The sequence below is a fragment of the Carlito syrichta genome, unplaced genomic scaffold (genome assembly GCF_000164805.1).
Source record: "Carlito syrichta isolate Samal-C Ts95f unplaced genomic scaffold, Tarsius_syrichta-2.0.1 Scaffold304465, whole genome shotgun sequence".
In the NCBI taxonomy this organism is placed as follows: domain Eukaryota; kingdom Metazoa; phylum Chordata; class Mammalia; order Primates; family Tarsiidae; genus Carlito; species Carlito syrichta.
In genome coordinates this window covers 567,609-588,766 of record NW_007248561.1, presented here as the reverse complement: position 1 = coordinate 588,766, position 21,158 = coordinate 567,609, and the positions used below count along the sequence as shown (strand labels likewise).

The following is a 21,158-nucleotide window of genomic DNA, read 5'->3' as shown; positions in this document are numbered from 1 at the left end:
TTGGGGGGGGGTCCCCTGATACCTTGTCAGCCCACTTTTCTCTTTAGCCATAGCTGTGGCAGCCAACTTCCAACAATGTCACCAGACAGCCCCTTGCCTCAGCTGCTCCAAGGAACTCTTCCCTTTTTCCAGGGGATGACTCTGACTCCCCTGGCATGGCTCACCCAGAAGAACCTGCTTGGTACTCACTCAGCATGCACAACCTGGATGTGCCGGGAGTTGGCACCCCAAGGGGCACCCTCTGACCCATGGGGGCAGGAGTCAGTGGAGAAATGTTCCCATCCCCCTTCCACCCAAGGGATAAGTTGACCCTTGGGGGACAGTTCTGAGGAGGGCTCTAGGGCTCCTTGGAAGATTCCAGTTGTCCACAGAGGTGACCAATTCGTTAGTACCTTGTGTTGGTTTTCCCTCCTTCCCTATTTCCTTCTCCCCACTCCCTCACCTGCTCCTGAAATCTTCCCAGAATCAACTACTGGCACGCTAGCCCTTGTCTCAGGCTCTGCTTTCTGGGGGAGCCCAGCTTAGACAGCAGGGAAGGGGAGGGATGCCATTCCTTACCACTCCTTTCCCTTCTCTTTCCTGGAAGGCAAGGATAATAACAACAGCGGCTGTCAGCTCCAAAGTCATTTCCTATGTGCCAGGCACCATGCAAAGCCCTTGACGTCATCATTTCGTGTCTTCCTCCCAAATCCCCACACAGTATAGGTTGCTGTTACTGCCGATATGCAAAGAAGCTGAGACACAGAAAGGTCAAGTGACCTAGGCAAAGCTGCATTGTGGCAGACAAGGATTAAGGTCAGCTCTACCTCCAAAGCCCATGGTCTTACCCAATCCCCTCTGCCTCCAGGTGAGCCCCAAGTTGGCGCCATGGCAAGTTTGGGAACTTGCAGCCTGACTAGGGCCGCCCTCATCATCCTGCTGCTCCCCGGAAGTGAGTATGGCCAGGGATGGGTACATAGGGAGAGGGGAGTTGCAGCAAGAGATAGCAGGGGTGGGGGAGAGACTAATTTCCCTGCACTGCCCATGGCTCCTGGGATTCCCAGAGAATCCCAAGAGATTAAAAGACTGAGCCACAGATGTGGGGTGGCCAAGATCCCCTCTGCAGACCTCCACAGGCAAACTACCACCCAAGAGGGATGGCAAGCAGACCCAGACTGGTCAGCCTGGAGGAGGCCAGCGGGACCCAGGTCTCACCTACAAATCTCTGCCAGGCTGTCAGAAGGGACCTCTGAGTCCTATTCGGCCTTAATGGGCCACAAAAGGATAAGGGTGGAAGCCACAAAGAGCTTATCTTGATCATTGCCAGAGCTATTTACAATGTCACATGAGTAGTCTGAAATCAGCCAGGGCAGTAGAATTTACACCACAGAAAGCGGCATACTGCCAATCAGTCAGTTTTTCTCTGCAGAGCTGGTTGATAAAAACTTACCAGCACAACACTATCTCTGTCTCACCCTGCAGCCTCTTGCAGTCCCATTCACACCCTTCTAGTTCTAGCCCCCATGCCTTGAAGGGTGAGACAGGAAGCTGCGAGCCCTGTGTCTAGTAGTCCCCATGCCTAGATGAGATCCCAGCTCTGCCAGGTAGAGGCATCACTCATGGCTCATTTTCTTCCATCCCAGGCCTGGAGGAGTGTGGGCGCATCAGCCTCTCAGCCCCTGTTGTCCGCCTGGGGGATCCTGTCACGGCCTCCTGCATAGTCAGCCAGAACTGCAGCCTCCCTAACTCAGAGTTACAGATTATGTGGAAACTGGAAGAAGAGCTTCAGCCCGGGGAGAGGCAGAAGCACCTGCCTGATGGGACCCAGGAATCTACCATCACCCTGCCCCAGCTCAACCGCACTCAGGCCTTTCTCTCCTGCTCTGGGGCAACAGCCTACAGATCCTGAACCAGGCTGAGCTGCGAGCAGGCTGTAAGTCCCTCCAGCCATCCACCCACTCTGCCTCCATGTCCTCCTGCCACTTATAAGAGCTATGACCTACTGAGCTCTCACTAAGCAAGCACTCTGTAGACATGACATCAGCTGACAGCAGCACCAGTGGGTACTACTGTTTAGCCCATCTTTGCAGATGAGGAAACTGAGGATTGAGGAGAATAAGTGACTTGTTTACCCCTCTAATAAGGATGGAGACAAGATAGTTACCCGGCAGTGTGGCTCTAGCCAGTATGGTAAACATGATTCTAAATGTCTGCCAAGCAAGCCCAATCCTTCAACCATAGGAGGGTGTCTCCGGTGGCCATTCTCAACCAGCGGGGTGTGCCCCCTGCTTCATCCCCACCCCAGTCTCAGCCTTCTTGTCAAAGTGAGAAGGATGGAGTTTGTGCTGAGCTAAGGCATAAGAAAAAACAAAGGCCAAGGTTCTCGTTTGAGAACCAGGAACAGCAGCAGCTTCCACTTACATAGCAATTACCACATGCTAGGCACTGTTTGGAGCATATCATGTGCAGTGAGTCACATAGCTCTCACAAGAATCCTAGGGGGTAGGTATATTACCATTACCTCCATTTTACAGATGAGGAGACTGAGGCACAGAGCAGTTAAGTACCTTCAAGATCACATGGCAAATGAATGTCAAAACCAAGACAAAAACCCAGACACTACACTGACATTGTCAAAGGGCCTGGAGTAGGGGGAGGGTTATTAGAGGTGGAAGGGTCTCTGAAAGGAGACCCCATAGGAACCCACCAGAGCAAGAAAACAAGACCAGTGGGTCCCAGTGGGAGCTTTCTGAGCAGCCCCACCCAAAGCCCTTGCTTTCTTCCCACCCCATGTGCAGACCCTCCTGCCATTCCCCGCAACCTGTCTTGCCTCATGAACCTCACAACCAACAGCCTCACCTGCCAGTGGGAGCCAGGCCCCAAGACCCACTTGCCCACCAGCTTCACCCTAAAGAGCTTCAAGTGAGTGGAGGCCCCTTCCCACCCCCTTCCTTTGGATTTTGGGTCGGGGGTGGAATGGGGGGGACTGTGGGGAGGGAGAAGGGAGCCTCGCTGTCTTCCTCTGCTTAGCCCCAAGCCTGGCCTATTGGCAGGAGCCGGGGTGACTGTCAGACCCAAGAGGACTCCGTCCTGGACTGTGTGCCCGAGGATGGGCAGAGCTGCTGCTCTATCCCACGCAAGCACCTGCTGCTGTACCAGAACATGGGCATCTGGGTGCAGGCGGAGAATGCACTGGGGACCAGCATGTCCCCACGGCTGTGCCTGGATCCCATGGATGTTGGTGGGTAATGCTGGGTGTGGGAAAGGGGAGAGACCCCCAAAACGGGCAGACTCAGAGAGGCACGGAGAGGGAAACACAGACAAGGAGACACTAGAAGACCTATAGATAGAGGCAGAGAAGCGAGACAATGGAAGGCAGCCCGAGGCGTGGAAGACACACAGAGGCCAGGAGGTACGTTTATTCATGCTTTCAGCAGGTTTCCTGAAGTGCCCACTGTGTACTAGGCACTATTCTAGGTACTGGGGATATGGCCATGAACTCAACATCAGAAATCCTGCCCTCAGAATGTTAGAATCCAATGGAAAAATAAATAACATGTCAGACAGTGATAAGTGGGAGGGAGGATGAGAGGAAGAGGGGCATAGGGAGAAGGGTGGGAAACAGGTGCTATGTCAGTAGGTTGGTCAAAGAAGGCCTCACTAAGAAGGTGATGATTAACCAGATCCTCGGATGAAATGAGGGAGCAAACCACTGGACATCTGGGGGGAAAGTGTTTCAAGAAGGAAGGGTGGCAGCCAGTGCAAAAGTACTGGGTCCAGAGCCTGAAACAGAGACCTGTAGAGAAGTAGACACATACACACAGAGACTGAACCACAGAAAGATGCCCATGGCAACATGGACAGAGATGAAAAGGCACACAGAGAAAGACAGAGACAGAGAAACAGACAGACACAGAGACTGCATGGACGGAGACCCAGGAAGGAAAGTGGAACCACAGACAGGCAAACAAGAGTGAGCTAAGGCAGAGTCCTATAGGGTGGGCAGGGAGAGGTTCTGACAACCCCACTCCTTGCAGTGAAACTGGAGCCCTCCGTTCTGCGGACCTGGGACTCCAGCCCAGAGGCATCCTCACTCCAGCCAGGCTGCCTACAGCTGTGCTAGGAGCCATGGAAGCCACGTCTGCACATCAACCAGAAGTGCCAGTTGCGCCACCAGCCAAAGCATGGGAAGGCCAGTTGGGCAGTGGTTAGGTGGAGGGCAAGAGCCTGAGGTGGGGGGACAGAGGGGAGGAGTCGAGTTGGTCCTGGAAGGACTCTGAGATCTAGGCTCCCCAGGTGGGCCACCTGCCCCCCAGGACCCTTCAGTATGAGCTCTGCGGGCTCCGTCATGCCACCACCTACGCCATGCAGATTCGCTGCATCCGCTGGCCCCTGCCTGGTCACTGGAGCAACTGGAGCCCCAGCCTGCAGCTGCAAACTGGCGAGCGGGGTAAGAGGGTGATGCAGAGCTAAGGAGCAGCCGTCAACACCCAGTCCAGGCCCAGCGTCCTCCCTGACGAACACCCTCTCCTCTCGCTTCATCCCTAGCCCCCATCGTCAGACTGGACGCATGGCAGAGGCAGCTGGGTTCTGGGACAGTGCAGCTGTTCTGGAAGGTGACTCCCTCTGAAGGCCATCTCTTCACCCCAAGACTTCCTCCCACCCAAATAGACCCTGCAATCTGGGGCTCAGGACTCCAGCGGGTGTGGGAAGCATTTATATGTGACTTGCATGCACTCTGGGAGGCATTTCTGTGTACCTAGGAAACAGCATAGTGATCTTTTACAGAAACCACAGTGCAGACCGGTTCAGGGAACAGCTAGCTGCCTGCCGTGTGCACCTACTTGCTTCCTCCTGCCCCTCTTCCTAGGGCCTACACAAGGGGACAGAGGAAGAGAGGGAGGGAGGTGAGAGGCCTGGCTCTCAGCCTTGGGACCCAGTCCCTGGGATCGTCCTGCAGAAGCTCTCCCCTACTCAAAATGAGCTGACATCTTCTCTTTTTCCTTCTGTGCCTGCCACAGCCAGCGACCCCAGAGAGAGATAGCGGGCAGATCCAGGGGTATCTGGTCTTCCAGAGGCCCGCAGGCCAGACTGGGGCAGTCCCACCCTTCTGCAACACCACGGAGGTAAGCTGCACCTTCCACTTGCCCTCAGAAGTCCAGGAAGTGGCCCTCATTGCCTATAACTCAGCTGGGACCCCCAACCCCACCCTAGTGAACTTCTCGGACAGCAGAGGTAAAGGGGGCTGGTAGCCAGAAGAGCACAGTGGCTAAGTGTGTAGATCCAGAGGTTAGACTGCCTGGCTTCAGATCTAGTCCTACTGGCCGGGCTCGGTGGTTCAGTCTTTAATCCCAGCACTTTGGGAGGCTGAGACTAGTGGATTGCCTGAGCCCATGGGTTCGAGACCCACCCGGGCAACTTAGTGAGACCTCATCTCTACAATACATCAAAAATTAGCCAGGCGTGGTAGCTCACGCATGTAGTTCCGGCTGAGGTAGAAGGACCGCCGGAGCCCAGCAGGTCGAGGCTGTAGTGGCTGAGAGCAGTCTGGGCGACAGAGTGAGACTCCAACTCAAAAAACAAACAAACAAACAAAACAGATCTAGACCTACTACTTGCTAACAGCATGACATGGGCAAGTGGCTTCCCTCCTTGGCCTCTGTTTACACATCTGGTGGAAGGGCATGATACCAGTGCCCACTGAGGGCTGCTGTGAGGATTCCATGAGGTAAGACAACATAACTGCACAGTACGTGTCAGCTGTGATTTTTATTAGTCAGAACCAGGTTAGGCTGACAATGATGTACACACACACACACACACACACACACACACACACACACACACACACACACAGAGTCCATTCTGCCAAGAAAGCCCAAAGAGAAAGTCCTAAGCTTTTCCAGCTGGAACATGGTCTATGAGTTCATTGCTCATTCTCAGGGGAACAGCCACGAAGGTGGGACTAATAATCATAATAACAATAATAATATTTAATATTCCCACATACTAGCTGTGTGACCTTAGATAAGTTACTAAACCTCTCTATGTCTCTCAGTTTGCTTATTGATAGAATGGGGACAATAGTATACCTCCCAGGTGTGACTACTAGAGGATTCTGAATTAACACATACCAAGGACTATGCCTGGTACATTCAGATCTATGTAGTGCAGCTGCCGTCATTTTCAAGAACGGCTCCATGCTAGTCACTGGGCTAGGCTTGTTCCATGCATCAACTCATTTCATCTGCACCAAGACCCTCTGAGGTAGGAACTTGTATCATCATTTCCACTTTGCAGATGAGAAAACTGAGGCTCAGATGTTGACCTATTCAAGGTCACCCAGCCTGTAAGTAGCAAAGCCAGGATGTATTTGAAACCCAGGCTTCTGGTTACGGGCCTGAATTCTTCTCACCTTCATTCTGACGTTTCCCACTGTCTCCAGGCCCACGCCTGGCCGGAGTCCATGCTGTGGCCCTAGACCCTCACAGCCTCTGGGTGGGCTGGGAGCTCCCCAGCCCACAGCCTCAGGGCTATGTGATTGAGTGGGGCCCAGGTGCCCCCAGCCCCAGCAACAGCAGCAAGACCTGGAGAGTGGAACACAACGGGAGCATCAGCGGGACTCTGCTGAAAGGTTGGGGAGGGCTGGGCAGGTGGGGGTTGCTGGGGAGAGAGGGAGGCAGCGCTTGTTCAACTGCAGGCAAGGGCAAACTGAACGGCCCTGGAGAAACAGATTCCCCAGCCTTGCTTGATCCTTCACTGTTCTCATCTGACATCCTCACAATCAGGAAGTTCTTCCACTCGTCTAACCTGATCTTTTTCTATAGCCCTGACCCTGCCACCTTCTAGCACCGTCTTCCACTTATCTTCCCTAACCCCCACCAAATGGTCTAAAGAAGAGAGTACAGAGGTTAGCCCTGCATGGTGAGGCCAAGTTAGCCCTAACTAGAGGTCTGACGTTAGCTCGTGATAATCAGCAGAGGCCAGCCCCTAACAGGAGTGCCTACTCCATTTCTCCTTACAGAGAACATCAAGCCCTTTCAGATCTACGAGATCACTGTGACTCCCCTGTATCGGGACACCATGGGCCGCTCCCAGCACATCTATGCCGACCCCCAAGAGATGGGTTTGTCAGCCATCAGGCCCCTTTACAGAATCCTCTCCTCTCCCAAGGAACATGCAGGAACATTTCCTTCCTCCCACGCTCTGGCCCTGGAGAGGGTCGCACCCAAGCCTAAGATTACCCCTGCTTACACTAGACTCCTGCAGCGGAACAGAAATCAGGTGATGGGGTGGTAGAAACTGGGCAATGAGTTTGGCAGAATTCGGGAAGCAAATATGGCAAAAATCAATCAATCAGGGTACGGAAGAAATAAGGTGTCACGGGTGATAGAAATTGGGCTGAGAACCTGGTATCAGAGGGTGAGTGGCAGAAATCAGGCAGTAAATCAGACAAAATCAGGGAGAAACCAGGGAGTGAGGCTTTAGAGTCAAACAGAACTGGTTCAAATCCTGGCGTGGCCACTCACTAGCAGTAGTTGGGTTTCAGATTATACCTCTAAAAATGAGGCTTGGACATGAGTCCGCCTGGGCTCTCCTTTCTCATCCATCCCATAGCATGTCTGGGGAGCCACAGGGAGTCCAGTCGGGCTCTCTGCCCTGCCCCACTCCCTTTAGCTCCTGGACTCTCTTCCCACAGCCCCGTCCCGTGCCCCAGAGCCGCATCTAGAGCACATTGGCAAGACCTGGGCACAGCTGGAGTGGGTGCCTGAGCCCCCAGAGCTGGGGAAGAGCCCCCTCACCCACTATACCATCTTCTGGACCAACGCTCAGAACCAGTCCTTCTGTGAGTCTATCCGCAGCTCCCCACAGCCCCAGAAGGCCCGGGAAGGGGTACTCAGCAGCCATGAAAGCTGCTTCGGCACCCGGGCCCAGGCTGACCATGTGCCCCACTCCCAGCCACCGTCCTAAACGCGTCCTCCTGTGGTTTTGTCCTCCGTGGCCTGGAGCCTGCCAACCCATATCATGTCTACCTCATGGCTGCCAGTCAGGCCGGGGCCACCAACAGTACAGTCCTCACCCTGGTGACCTTTGCCCCAGGTAAGGCAAGGGGAGCTGGGCAGAGATGGCTGTTGAAAGGGTACCCCACCCAAAGGATCCTGATTTGCAGAGTAGATAGGACCATGCCTTTGAATCCCCTGGTCTGAGAGAGACCCACATTGCTCATGCAACCCAGCCAGAAGGAGGAGACCCAGCCATGCACATGGATTCCAGCCTGAGGGAGGAGACTCAGCCCTGCCCATACAGCCCAGCCTGAGGGAGGAGACCCAGCCCTGCCCTGGGATCCCAGCCTGAGGGAGGAGACCTAGCCCTGCCCATGAATCCAAGCCTGAGGGAAGAGACCCAGCCAGCCCATGGATTCCAGCCTGAGGGAGGAGACCCAGCCTTCCTCACATGCACTCTAACCTCTTTGGGCTTTCCCCTCACCCCAGAGGGGTCTGAGCTACACATCCTCTTGGGCCTGTTCGGCTTCCTGCTCTTTTCCATCTGCCTCTGTGGGACTGCCTGGTTCTGCTGCAGCCCCAGGTGAGTCCTTCTGACACCTGTCACCCAGCTACCCCTACCCACAGGGAACGGCAGGCCTGAGTGGGCACATCCAAGTCCCTTTCAGCCTCCTCAGACCTCGGGGCCCATGTCTAAGCATCCTAGGCCTCCACCTTCTTCCCCCTGCACTAAGGTGCAGCTGCATGCAGCTCTTCAGCTACTGAAATGAGTGGGACAGGATGGGAAGATGGGAGGGTAAGCATGACCCAGGCCCCTGCCTGCCCCCTTCTCCAGCAGGAATAATCCCCTCTGGCCAAGTGTCCCAGACCCGGCCCACAGCAGCCTGGGCACCTGGGTGCCCACCACCGTGGAGGAGGTGAGAATCCTGGAGGGAGAGGGAAATGGGGGGTGCTGAAGGAAAGATGTCATGCTGAATCTGAACAGCATATGGCACATGTCAGGCACAGGTCAGGAAAACAGCTGCTTTGTAAGTGGAACCCTTTGTATTCCAGCAGAAATGTCCCCACAACTGGCCCGACTCAGGAAAAGATAGTGGCTAGGGCAGACATCTGAAACGAACCATGTCCAAACCCCATGTCCTTATGTGCAGGAGACCTTCCAGCTCCAGCTGCCCAGGCTTCGGGACTTTAGCGTGCCACCCATCACCAAGATCACGGTGCTGGAGGAGGAAGAGAAAAAACCGGGGCCCTGGGAGGCTGGTAACAGCTCGATGACCTGTGGTCTGCCCACTCTGGTCCAGACCTACGTGCTCCAAGGGGACCCAAGAGCAGTCTCCACCCGGCCTCAGCCCCAGTCTGGCACCAGCAATCAAGTCCTTTACAGGCAGGTGCTGGGAAGCCCCACAGAGCCAGGGCCAGGGCACTACCTCCGCTGCGACTCCACTCAGCCTCTCTTAGGGAGCCTCACCCCCAACCCCAAGTCCTATGAGAACCTCTTGTTCCAGACCAGCCCCTCGGGGACCCCAATATCCCCACCTCCAAGCCAAGAGGACGACTGTGTCTTTGGACCACTGCTGGACTTTCCCCTTCTGCAGGGGCTCCGGGTCCATGGGGTGGAAGGACTGGGGGACTTATAGGGCTTCCTAGGACTCCTCACCTGGGTCTACCTCTTGAAAGGCCTGAGCTATCCAGAGGAGAGGAGAGAGTCAGTGAGCCCATCATGAAAACCTACCCCTGCCCCCAGGAAAAGCAGAAAGGCTCCCAGTTGCTCCCATCTCCAGCCCCCAGCATCCCTCGCCTTCCCCCAATCTCCATAGGCTGGGCCTCCCAGGCAAGCTGCATACTCTAAGAGCCAGATAATTGTCCAGCTCCACCCATTGGCCTTTTGTGCTTGTTTCCTATAATTTCAGTATTTTAAACTGGTTTTTGGTTTAACGTGTTGTTGTTGTTGTTGTTGTTACAAACACTTGAGTTACCTGAGTCTCTGCTCTCCTTCCTTTCAGGGCCCTAGCAGTCAGGGGGCTACTTCTCAGAACTGTTCATTTATTTATTCATTGCTTCACTCTTTCCTTCATTCATTCAACTAGCTCTCACTCAGCATCTAGGCCCTGTGCTAGCAGCAGAGATTTAAAAATGACTCAGCTCAGTCCACCCTCAAGGAGCTCCCACTCTACTGGTAGGGATTTTAAAACTAATCATTAGGGTTACATGGCGGGGAGTCTTAGAGTGTGGTGGGACATGCTGAAGAGACCTTGGAAAAAACTAACTCCTGTCGGGGAATTATAATTAAAAACAAAATCTTGTCAAGCGCAGTGGCTCATGCCTGTAATTCCAGTACTTTAGGAGGCCAAGGTGGAAGTATTGCTTGAGCCCAGGAGTTCCAGACCAGTCAGGGAAACTTAGTAAGAGCTCATCTCCACCAAAAAAAAAAAAAAAAAAGCCTGTAGTCTCAGCTACAGAAGGCTGAGGTAGAAGGATCACCTGAGCCCAGAAGGTCAAGGCTGCAATGAACCATGATCATGCTACTGCACTCCAGCTGGGCAACAGAGTGAGACCCTGACTCAAAAAAATTTTATTAAATCTCTGCCACCCCAGGAAACCTCTCCACAAGGGTAGAAAAGAAAGAAAACAGTGTTATTACTGAATAAACATTAAACCAGAATGTGAGCCGCATCATAAGCAATCCTCTAAAAACATTGCAAAGATAGAAATTTTTTATATAGCCAGTGGATACAACTTACTGCACACATTTTCTCAAGATAAACAATAACTAGTCCTCAAGAGTACTTGACAGCACAATTTGTCACACAGAGTTCATCCTAAATTTACCAGTAAATGGGCACCCACCTATGTCTGCTAATTGACTTTATCCATAGCTTTATGGTAAAAGGGAGGTTTGCAACTTAGAGCTAGGTACCACCTGACTTTTAGGCTCCTACCCTTCCATAGAAACTGGGAGACAGGGCACAATCATCGTTATTATATTTCAAAGAGATGGCTCCCAGCTCCTTGAGAAAAACATTCCAAGGTTGTAAAACTGGCAAGAGGTTTATTTAGCTTTTAAAAAGATTTACATCCATCTCAAAAGAAAGAATTCACAATTGCAAGTTTTCTAAAGTAAATGCTCTAAGAAAAATAATGAGGCAGAGAGTCTTTTCCCTTGTTGCACCAGGGAGAATTAAAATTTATTTTTCCTACCTTTAATTTGCACTAGCCCTAACATTGCTTAGTTCACAAATAACATCACAGCTAATATTTATTGAATGTTTACTATATACCAGGTGCTTTGCCTACATCTGCCTCAAGTTAATGCTCTCAACAACTTAAAAGGTAGAATACTGTTAATATCATCCCCATTTGATGGATGAGTAGACTGGGGCCCAGAATGGTTAATAAATTACTTGCTGACAAGATTACACGCTGAGTAAACGGCCCAGGACGGACTGATTCCAAAATAAGAGACCTTAGCCGCAGGCTGCAAAGCTGCCCGAGAGGAAGCTGAAATCCACTAATTATTTATTTTATTTTTTTAGAAAGTAGGATTTATTGAAAGGACAGAAAAGCGCCCACAGTGGGAGGGGGCCCGAAGGGGTTGCCCCAAACCGACTAGTTCTTACAGGGCCCCACCCCTGACTTAAGGGCACGAGGCGGGGTGGGTAGAATACTAGGTTGGGAGGATACGGCCACCGCAGCCTCCACGGAAGCCCCAAAATAACCGCGACCCCAAGCCCGGAAAGTGCAGACGGATTAAGTACGGGATGCATGCCCCCAAAATGTGGCATTTTTTAATTTAATGCAGCACCACAAACCACTACCACGGGGCCACACAACGACCATCCTCCGATCTCGCGCAAGAGGTAGGTAACCAGGTCTCTCAACTCACTCCACGCACTGCGTCATCAGAAGCTGGCCCACCAATCCATTCTCTCGGTCCTCGTCTGCTCTGGGATCCCCACTGTCTCATTTGGTCGAGTCTGAGCCAGCATAGTGGCGTCCGAGTAACTCGGGCGGTAACGCGAAGGGGACGGCGGCCGTGGCGCCGGCCCCGCAGGGGTGACAGGTCGCCAGGCTGAGGGCCGCGTGGAGGGCGCTGAGTTCGATCCGGACCCAGGCCGTGACCCAGGCCCCGTTCCGTGGGCCGCCGGTCGGAGGAAGCCCCAGGCTTCCTTCCAACCAGTGGGGCCTGCAGCCTCGAAGTGGGAGCTGAAAAATGGGACGGCGGGGAAGGGGTTCGACGGAGATTGAGGATGCAGGAGACCGGGATAGGGGAGAAGTGCAGCGGCAGGATGAGGAGGAGAGGGTGGTGTTGGGAAAGAAGTGAGACGAGGTGTGAGAGACAAGGGGCAGCAAAGTAGAGAAGAAATGGGGCAGCGGTCAGGCGCAGAAGCGCATAGACCACGAAGGGAGGGAAATGCGAGGAACACAGAAAGGAACTAAGGCTGGACTATTTAAGGAGATGGGCCTCAGTCCTCTCTCCACTTTTAGGTCCCCTCCTCCAGGCCGCCCGCGGACGTGCCATCCAGAAACCAGGTAGGAGTTCCTAGGGGTGGGACCTGGGACGAAAGCCTGCGAGGCTTGGGATGGCTGAGCGGATGGAGTGGGAGAGGGCAAAGGGGTAGACCTAGAAATCCTGAGCAGAAAACCCCACGTCCACTTCACCCCTAAGCCCCAGACCTGAATCCTGCGAGGGAGGAGGGGTGTGTGAAGGCCGGAGCAGGAGATTTACAGGTGAGTGAAAATGAGCTAGCCAGAGGGAGTGCTAGCACCACCAGGGCCTACCTGGAGTGTAAGCACTTGGTGTCTGCCCTAAGGCTGAGATGGAAAATGTAACTTCCCATTCCAAGTCAGTATGCATAGCAGCTAAGGTCCCTTCTGTTAGGTAAATGATATGGGGCAAGTTACTTCTCTGAGCCTTATTTCTAAACTGAGTGTAAAGATATTCATTTGAGAAGATTGTTAGGAGTCAGTGGTAATTCATGAAAAGCATCCTTAGCACTGCGTTCAACGAAATGCAGTATATGTTTGTATTTATTGCTACTAATATTATTTTCATAGCAGCAGAGCAGGGAGTGGTTAAGTTGATCTACCCCATACCTCTCCCTCACCTCCGAGTGATGGCAGGGAATCACTATGGCGGAGATGTCCCAGTGATCTCTACTTGGTGCTTACATTTCAGGCATCCCAAAGCTAGCTGCCTCTCCTCAACGCCCTTATTTCATCCATGTTGTCAGCCAGCAAGTGTTTGCTGAGTGCCTTTTCTAGGCTGAGCCATGTACCGGACTGTAGGGGATTCAAAGGGAGTCAAACTCATTCCTGTTCATGAGAGGACACATCCTTGTGGGGATCTGCTAATTGCAGAGCCAGATAGGTGTGGGAGAAGTACAGACACAATATGGGGTCTTGGGGAAGGTTATATAATGCCAGTGTGAAATATGGCAGGTGCCGCAGGATTTGCAGAGGAGAATCTGAGCCCAGAGATATCCAGTGCCTTGCTTGAGAACCTGGATGTCTCTTAGCAAGTTGGAGAGTGGTGAAAAAGCCAAGTCTGGGAAGATGGAAGATGGGAGAGTTGACTCTGGTGTCAACTAGAGTTCTATCCCTATATTCAACAGTCCAGCCCAGGCAAGATGATGACCCGCCCCCTTCCACTCTACTCAAAGACTACCAGAATGTCCCTGGAATTGAGAAGTAAGCAGAAATAAACCTACTTGAGAAGGTTGGGACCCTGGGAAGACTGGTGGGGAGGGAGGCAAGACAGTGACTTTGAGGCTTAGCCTCCTGTATCTGAAGCTTGATATAAAATGAGGTAGAGAGCTATAGAGGCCCAGGGGTAGTGAGAGTGAGTGGCCATTGAGGGAAGATGGTGCTCATGGAGCTCAGCCACTTGCTTTTTCTTCTCTGTACTCTGGATGAAGATCCTATACTAGATACCAAGGTTAACATGCTTCACAGGTCTTTGTAGAAATCTCTCATCTCAACTGGGCGCGGTGTCTCAGCCTATAATCCCAGCACTTTGAGAGGCCAAGGCAAGAGAATGGTCTGAGCCCAGGGAGTTCGAGACCAGCCTGGGCAACTTGGTGAGACCTCGTCTCTACAATAAATCACAAAAATTAGCCGGGCATGGTGGCATGTGTCTATAGTTCCAGCTACTTAGAAGGCTGAGGCGGAAGAATCGCCTAAGCCCAGCAGGTCAAGCCTGTGGTGGCCGTAGGCAAGCCACTGCACTCCAGCCTGGGTGACAGAGTGAGACTCTGACTTGAAAAAAAAAAATCTAACCAGGCTCGGTGGCTCAGCCTGTAATCCCACGCTTTGGGAGGCAAATGGATTGCCTGAGCCCACGGGTTCGAGACCCACCTGGGCAACTTGGCGAGACCTCATCTCTACAATGAATCCAAAAATTAGCTGGGCATGGTAGCGCGCGCCTGTAGTTCCAGCTACTTGGAAGGCTGAGGTGGAAGGATCGCCGGAGCCCAGCAGGTCGAGGCTGCGGTGGCCGGGAGCGGCCACTGCACTCCAGTCTGGGTGACAGAGTGAGACTCTAACTCAAAAGAAAAAAATTTTTTTTTAATCTCTCATTTCTTGATCTTCACAAAAGCCCTGTGAGGGAAGAAATAGTGTCCCCATTTTATAGATTATCAGGCTGCCCAATGTCATATAGCTTCTAAGGGACAGAGTTGGGTTTGAAACCAGGCCTGACACCAAAGCAAAGGTTCTGCTCAGCCCCTGTCCTGTGTAGGGGAGCTGGTCAGTCCCTCCAGTCCCTCCTGCTGTGTAGTTTGACTTGAAATGTCTCAAAACAGATTGAACCATGTTCTAACTAAAATGAAAATCCTTCCTGTGATGAGACCGGAACACTTGAACTGACAGCCTCAACTTTTTATAGTTTTCAACCCAGCAAACCAGATCCATGCTGACTTCTAATCCATGGGAAATGGCTCCCCACTTCCAGGGAGACTGGAGGAATTTTCAATCATCTCTGCTTTTCAAACTAAAATGAAACCAGCATTGCCTCTTTTTTCCCCTCTCCCTCCCATGCCTATCTCTCATTGCTGCAGTTTTTCCACAGGGTTGATGATGTCGTGAAAAGACTCTTGTCTTTGGAAATGGCCAACAAGGTGAGCAGTCTGTGCCAGACCTCAGTCTCAACCTCCCTCATTCCTCTTCTCTGGGCTCCCTCCTACACCAATTAGCCCCCTATCCCATGCTTCCCCAGTCATAGCACTTATTTCACTGTCATTTGTCATTCTGCGTCTACTTGACAATATCCCCAGACTGAACATCTTGAGGGCAAGCACACTTTTGTTGCCCCTTTGTACCCCTGGACCTGGCACATGGTAGGTGCTCATAATGATCTGGTACATGTATAAATGACCAAGCTTTGGGGACATTCATCTGACAAGTCATTTCTCCTGCCAGTGGCTTTGGCCTTGGGCTCACCTAGATGTGAACAGCTATTTGGTTAACCAAGTCCACAGTGAGCAGAGTAAACTCTCCCTGAGGCTTATGGGCCTACTTGCTGTAACTGCAGCCATGGCCTGGAGGGTAGGATGGCTAGTTCTTAGGGGGTAGGAGACTACACAGATTTTCTCTCTCTCTGTCTTCTGCAGAAGGAGATGCTAAAAACCAAGCAAGAATAGTTGATGAAGAAGGTTGTGGCAAACCCTGAGGACACCAGATCCCTGGAGGCACGAAGTTGGTTGGGACCCTGGGGGAGCGGGAGTACAGGGGAGTCTGTAGCTGGGACCGGATCTAGGGCTCTCGTCTACAAGCACACTCAGATGTCTTGGGAAAGAGAAAGACACGAAGGACCTAGGGCAATGAAAACTGGTCCCTGTATCCCAAGCATACAAGCTCTGATGCTGGAGTCAGTGCCCAGGTTCTGTTTTATACCTCTATGAGCTTGGACAAACCTCTCTCAGAGGCTCTGCTTCCTAGTCTGGAAAAAGGGGAGCTGGGAAGGGCAGGGCACAGGTAATATTACCTACCTCATGACACTGTGAGAAACTGAGGGTGTAAACACACCTTGGAAACTAAAGCTCTTGCCTTGTGATAATATTAGTAAGGCTAACATTGAATGCTCGTGTTAATGCCAGAAAACACTGTGGAGCATTCCCAGTGGAGTAATGCTCCTGCCTTGGTTTGAGCTGGAACTAGCAGTAGCCCTCATTAGATGTGAGTAAAAAACCCCTCACTTCCCCCTTGCTTTGGGTGCTTGTTCTCTTCATTGATCACTGAGAGCAAGTGAGGTAAACTAGTGGATCTGTCTGGGGTCTGGACATTTCCCCCCTTTGCCACTGGCCTATATTACAGCCTCTTCCCCCTTCTCTTCCATCCTCCTACCTTCGTGCTTTTCTTCTCCCTCTGTCAGGGATTCAAGTCTGATGAGTTCATCTTGGATACTGGACTCTCACAGAGATCGTCTGGAGTCTCAATTCCTGGGTCCTCCATAGCCCCTTTAGAGAAGATGAGTTTAAGCTTCCCTTGGCCCCCTGAAATCTTGGCCTGGAAGCTACCTCAACCACAGAAGCGCTGCTTATCACACCTCACCTGTTTGTATATTAACACTACTGAAATCTCCCAGGTTGGCAGGAACAAATGGTGAACCATTTTTTTGCTAAGACACCAGCAAGTCTAAGACAACTAAGGATCCTCTTGAAGCACGAGTATCAATTCTCCTTTTCCATTAAAACTCAGTTTCTAGGCCAGGCACCATGGCTCACGCCTGTAATCCCAACACTTTGGGAGACGGAGGCAAGTGGATTGCCTAAGCCCAGGAGTTCAATACCAGGCTAGGTAACTTGTCAAGACCTCGTCTCCACAATAAATAAATTTTTTTTAAAAATTAGCCAAGCATGATGGCGCACGCTTGTAATTCCAGCTATTTGGAGAACTCAGGTGGAAGGATCACCTGAGCCCAGCAGGTCGAGGCTGTGGTGGCAGTGAGCACTGCACTCCAGCCTGGGTGACAGAGTGAGACTCTAACTCAAAAAAAAAACCAACTAAGTTTCCAAAGACCAGTTGCTTCTAGCGTAGTATCTCCTCTAAAGAACCCCTGAGGAACAAAAGTCCATCACTGCCTCATTCCACTCTGATGCTAAAGTGGTGTGAAGGGCCCTTTGGTCAAAACCAAGGTTCCCACTGCTCTGTCTGCAGTGCTCCCAGAATTCATTGTGTACCGAGAAGGGCCTACTGTCATGACAGCCTCTCTTTGGGGCCAGCTTCTGCTTTTGCCCCCATTTTTGTAATATAGGTAGGAATCAAACAAGAGTATACCTGAATGAAGGATATTCTGGGCTCTTGGGAGACAAGTGGGAGCTGATAATTCTAAAAACTTATTAGTGAAAGTACTCTTCTTAGCAGAGATAAGGGTGGCAGCTGGAAGAGAAGAGACAAGAGGTAAACCCTTGACATTAAGTATGCTACTTGTGGCCAGGTGCGGTGGCTCATACCTGTAATCCTAGCACTTTGGGAGGCTGAGATGGGAGGATTGCTTGAGCCCAGGAGTTCGAGACTAGCCTAGGAAACATAGCGAGACCTTATCTCTACAAAAAAATTAAAAATGGCCACGCGTGGTACCTCAGCCTATAATCCCAGTACATTGGGAGGCCAAGGTAAGTGGATTGCCTGAACCCAGGGGTTCAAAACCAGCCTGGGCAACTTGGTAAGACCTTGTCTCTACAATAAATCACAAAAATTAGCTGGGCATGGTGGCGTGCGTCTATAGTTCCAGCTACTTGGAAGGCTGAGGCAGAAGGATCTCCTGACCCCAGCAGGTCGAGGCTGCAGTGGCCATGAGCATGCCACTACACTCCAGCCGGAGAGACAGAGTGAGACTCCAACTGAAAAAAAAAATTAGCTGAGCATGGTGGCATGCTCTTGTAGTCCCAGCTACTTAGGAGGCTAAGGCAAGAGGACTGCCTGAGCCTAGGAGTTGGAGGTTGTGGTGAGCCGTGAGCCACTGCCCTTCAGCCTAGGTGAGAATGAGACTCCGACTCAAAAAAAAAAAATATATGCTATTTGCTATGATTTTTGGATGACACCGTTACAAGATTAAGGAACTTCCCTTCCTAGACTTTGCTTTCTAAAGGAAAGATAATGCTTAGTCTTTTGCGATCTTGAAATTCAGAGTGCTTTGGGATTTATAGAGAGCTATACAGAGCCTTGGTGATTGTTATTCCTTGAGTTCTTAAAACATAAGCCAGGCCTGGGTCCTTGCTTCCTCTGTGCCCAACTCTCATCCTCTGTGGTTTGTGGTTTCAGTTGTTTCCTTGACCATCAAGATCCGCAATTATGAAGAGCACATGCAGAAACAGCGAAAGGTAAGCTCTGGGCATCATTCATGTTCAGCAGTGGCAGCCTCGAGGAGAGGAGTGTGGGAGGGGAGGGCTCTGGGTCCAGAGGAGCAGCTGGGAAACCAGGTGGCTACAACACCACACTGCCCACCCCTCAGCTGTTTTGGGAAAAACACTTCCTGTCTCCAGAGAATCGGGAGCCTTGCAAGGCTATGCTGTGAGTGTCTAATACTGATGGCGAAGAATACAAACTTGAGAGCATGGTCACTGTGTCTGGCGCATACTGGGTGCTCAGTAAATATTTGCTGAATGTGGGGCAACCCCTTCAGGCCTCCTCCCACTATAGGGAGCTTTTCTGTCCTCAATAAATCCTGCTTTCTCACTTAAAAAAAAATATTTGCTGAATGCTTGAACAGAGTCAGATCGCACTGGCTTCAAATCCCAGTTCTGTCACTTCCACTTAACTAGCTGAGAGACTTCAGGGAAGGTGCAGGTCTGAGCCTCACTTCTCTTATCTCTAAGATGGGGATCATAAGAGTACCTGCTCAGGATACAGGACATAATAGCAGCCACCATGGTGCATGTAAAGTCTTTAGGCCCTATGCTAAATATGTCACACACATCATTTCGCTTAACCCTCATAACCATGTTTCTCCCCCACTTTACAGAAGAATCTAGTTGTGGAGTAATTAAGTTATTCCTCAAAACACCACTAGGAGGTGATGTGCTGAGACCTGAAAGGAGGCATCAGCTCCAGAGCCCATGTTCTTAACCATCACACAGTATCTCAGCACAGTATCTGGCACAGAGCTGCTGTGATTAGGCTGTTGCTGTCATGTTTAATAAACACATGGTTATGAATACAGACTGGCCCAGCACCATGCCTGGCACCCGTGTTCCCTACAGCTAGTTGAGCCTGCTTCTGGAGGTCTGTTTTGTTCACTGGGGTATGTAACACCAGTTCCACAGCAGAGAGCCCTCACCAGGCAGCACCCCGTTGTGGGTAGGGTCTCCAGTAAGAGCAAAAGGCTTTCTTTCCTCTCTACCCCAGCTGACAGTTTGCTAAGCTCTGGAGAGGCCAAGTGGATAGTTTAGGAGAAGGAGCATGAGATTTGGACAGACTCTGATTCAAAACCTGACCTCAGTTCCCACAGTTCTAAGGACCTTTTGTAAATCATAACATCTTTGGATGTTTATTTTCCCATCTGTAAAATGGGAATAACAATGACAATACCTCCCTCAGTTATACTAATATTTGCCTAAGATTGTTGGGAAATTTCAATTTCAAATGGTAAAATGACCATCTTTTGTTGCTATGAACAACAGTAACACTTATATAACTAAAAGTAATATCAATTATCTTATAGGATAAAACCCATAAATGCTATCTGCTGATGAGCATTGACCAGAGGAAAAAGATGCTCAAAAACCTCCGTAAGACCAACTATGATGTCTTTGAAAAGACATGTAGGGAGCTCAGGATTGAGTACACCTTTCCCCCTCTGTATTACCGAAGGGCCCACCGCCGATTCGTCACCAAGAGGGCTCTGTGCATTCGGGTAGGATTTGGTAGCTGTTTTGGTTGGCCCCAGTGGGACTGGGATGGAAGGAGCAGGTGGGAGGGGTTGTCTGTTTCTGATAGAGGCATGGAACTGGCCCAGGGTTTGGAGGGGGCCCAGGGAAGTCACAGGCCACCAACTGCATGGAAAATGGCTGGGGTTATCACCTGTGGAGATAGTTCCCAGCCCACCCGCTCCAAGTCTTACATTTTGAATGGAATTATGAGGTCTTTTCCTGCCCTCTTTCATCCCCAGGTTTTCCAGGAGGCTCAAAAGCTGAAGAAGTAAAAAAGGGCCTTAAAAGCTGCAGCAGCCCAAAAACAAGGCCAGAGGAACCCAGACAGCCCTTCCAAAGACTGACCAAAGGCACTCAAAGAAAACCAATAAATCCTGTTAAAATTCTTTGTGCCTTGAAGAACGATAGGAGAGAAAATCATCTCTTTTTAGTCTGAGGGAGAAGGAAGAATTTATTTTTTCATTCAGCTCTGGGATCCCAGAGTTATTAAGGTAGAGTCTCTGCCCTTCCCCAAGAAGACACACTCTCATGGCACCCCTCACACACATTCATATGAACAACTACCTGTCATCCAGAAGGCGTATGTTTCAGTGTAGGCAAGACTAAGCACATGGCAGCACAGTTAAAGGGTAGCTAACTGGGTGGAAAGACCATCCATAGGAGCTACCTTCTGAACTGGGCCCTAAAGGATGAGCAGGAGTTCTCTGAGCAGAAAAGGGTGGGAAGACATCTCAGGCAGAAGGAATTCCAAGTATAAAGGCAAAATAAACTAGGCTGGGCACAGTGGTTCATGCCTGTAATCTCAACACTTTGGGAGGCTGAAACAGGAGGATTGCTTGAGCCCAAGAGTTTGAGACCAGCTTAGGCAAAATAGCGAGACCTTGTCTCTGCAAGAAATTATCAGGGTGTGTTGGTGAATACCTGTAGTCCCAGCCACTAGGGAGGCTAAAGTGGAAGGATCACTTGAGCCCAAGAAGACATGGCTGTGGTGAGCCATGCTCATGCTACTGTACTCCAGCCTGGGTGACAAAGTGAGACTAGATGACTCAAAAAAAAAAAAAAAAAAAGTCTAGAGATTCATGCTGTATTCAGAGAGCAATAAGAATCAGAAATAGGCCAGGCACAGTGGCTCATACCTGCAATCCCAGCACTTTGGGAGGCGGAGGCGAGAGGATTGCCTGAGCCCAAGGGTTCAAAACCAGCCTGGGCAATTTGGCAAGACCTCATCTCTATAATAAATCAAAAACTTAGCCGGGCTCGGTGGTTCAGCCTGTAATCCCACGCCTTTGGGAGGCTGAGATGAGTGGAT

At 51.1% G+C, this 21,158-nt stretch overlaps 2 protein-coding genes across 2 annotated transcripts; both read left to right on the top strand.

The window, feature by feature from the left end:
* Positions 1-867: 867 nt before the first annotated feature.
* Positions 868-9,619, top strand: CSF3R (colony stimulating factor 3 receptor). Its single transcript, XM_008059983.1, is given in 16 exon segments — positions 868-931; positions 1,623-1,859; positions 1,862-1,912; positions 2,778-2,901; positions 3,033-3,220; positions 4,017-4,186; positions 4,276-4,429; positions 4,528-4,595; positions 5,001-5,214; positions 6,425-6,613; positions 7,004-7,105; positions 7,679-7,825; positions 7,939-8,079; positions 8,472-8,565; positions 8,818-8,899; positions 9,134-9,619. Coding segments are annotated over 16 exon segments (2,511 nt in total).
* An 83-nt stretch (positions 9,620-9,702) lies between these two features.
* Positions 9,703-20,220, top strand: MRPS15 (mitochondrial ribosomal protein S15). The gene is given in 9 exon segments (XM_008059981.1): positions 9,703-9,813; positions 12,004-12,178; positions 12,468-12,512; positions 13,595-13,670; positions 15,049-15,097; positions 15,590-15,674; positions 18,243-18,301; positions 19,642-19,833; positions 20,089-20,220. Coding segments are annotated over 9 exon segments (924 nt in total).
* The last annotated feature ends 938 nt before the right edge of the window (positions 20,221-21,158 follow it).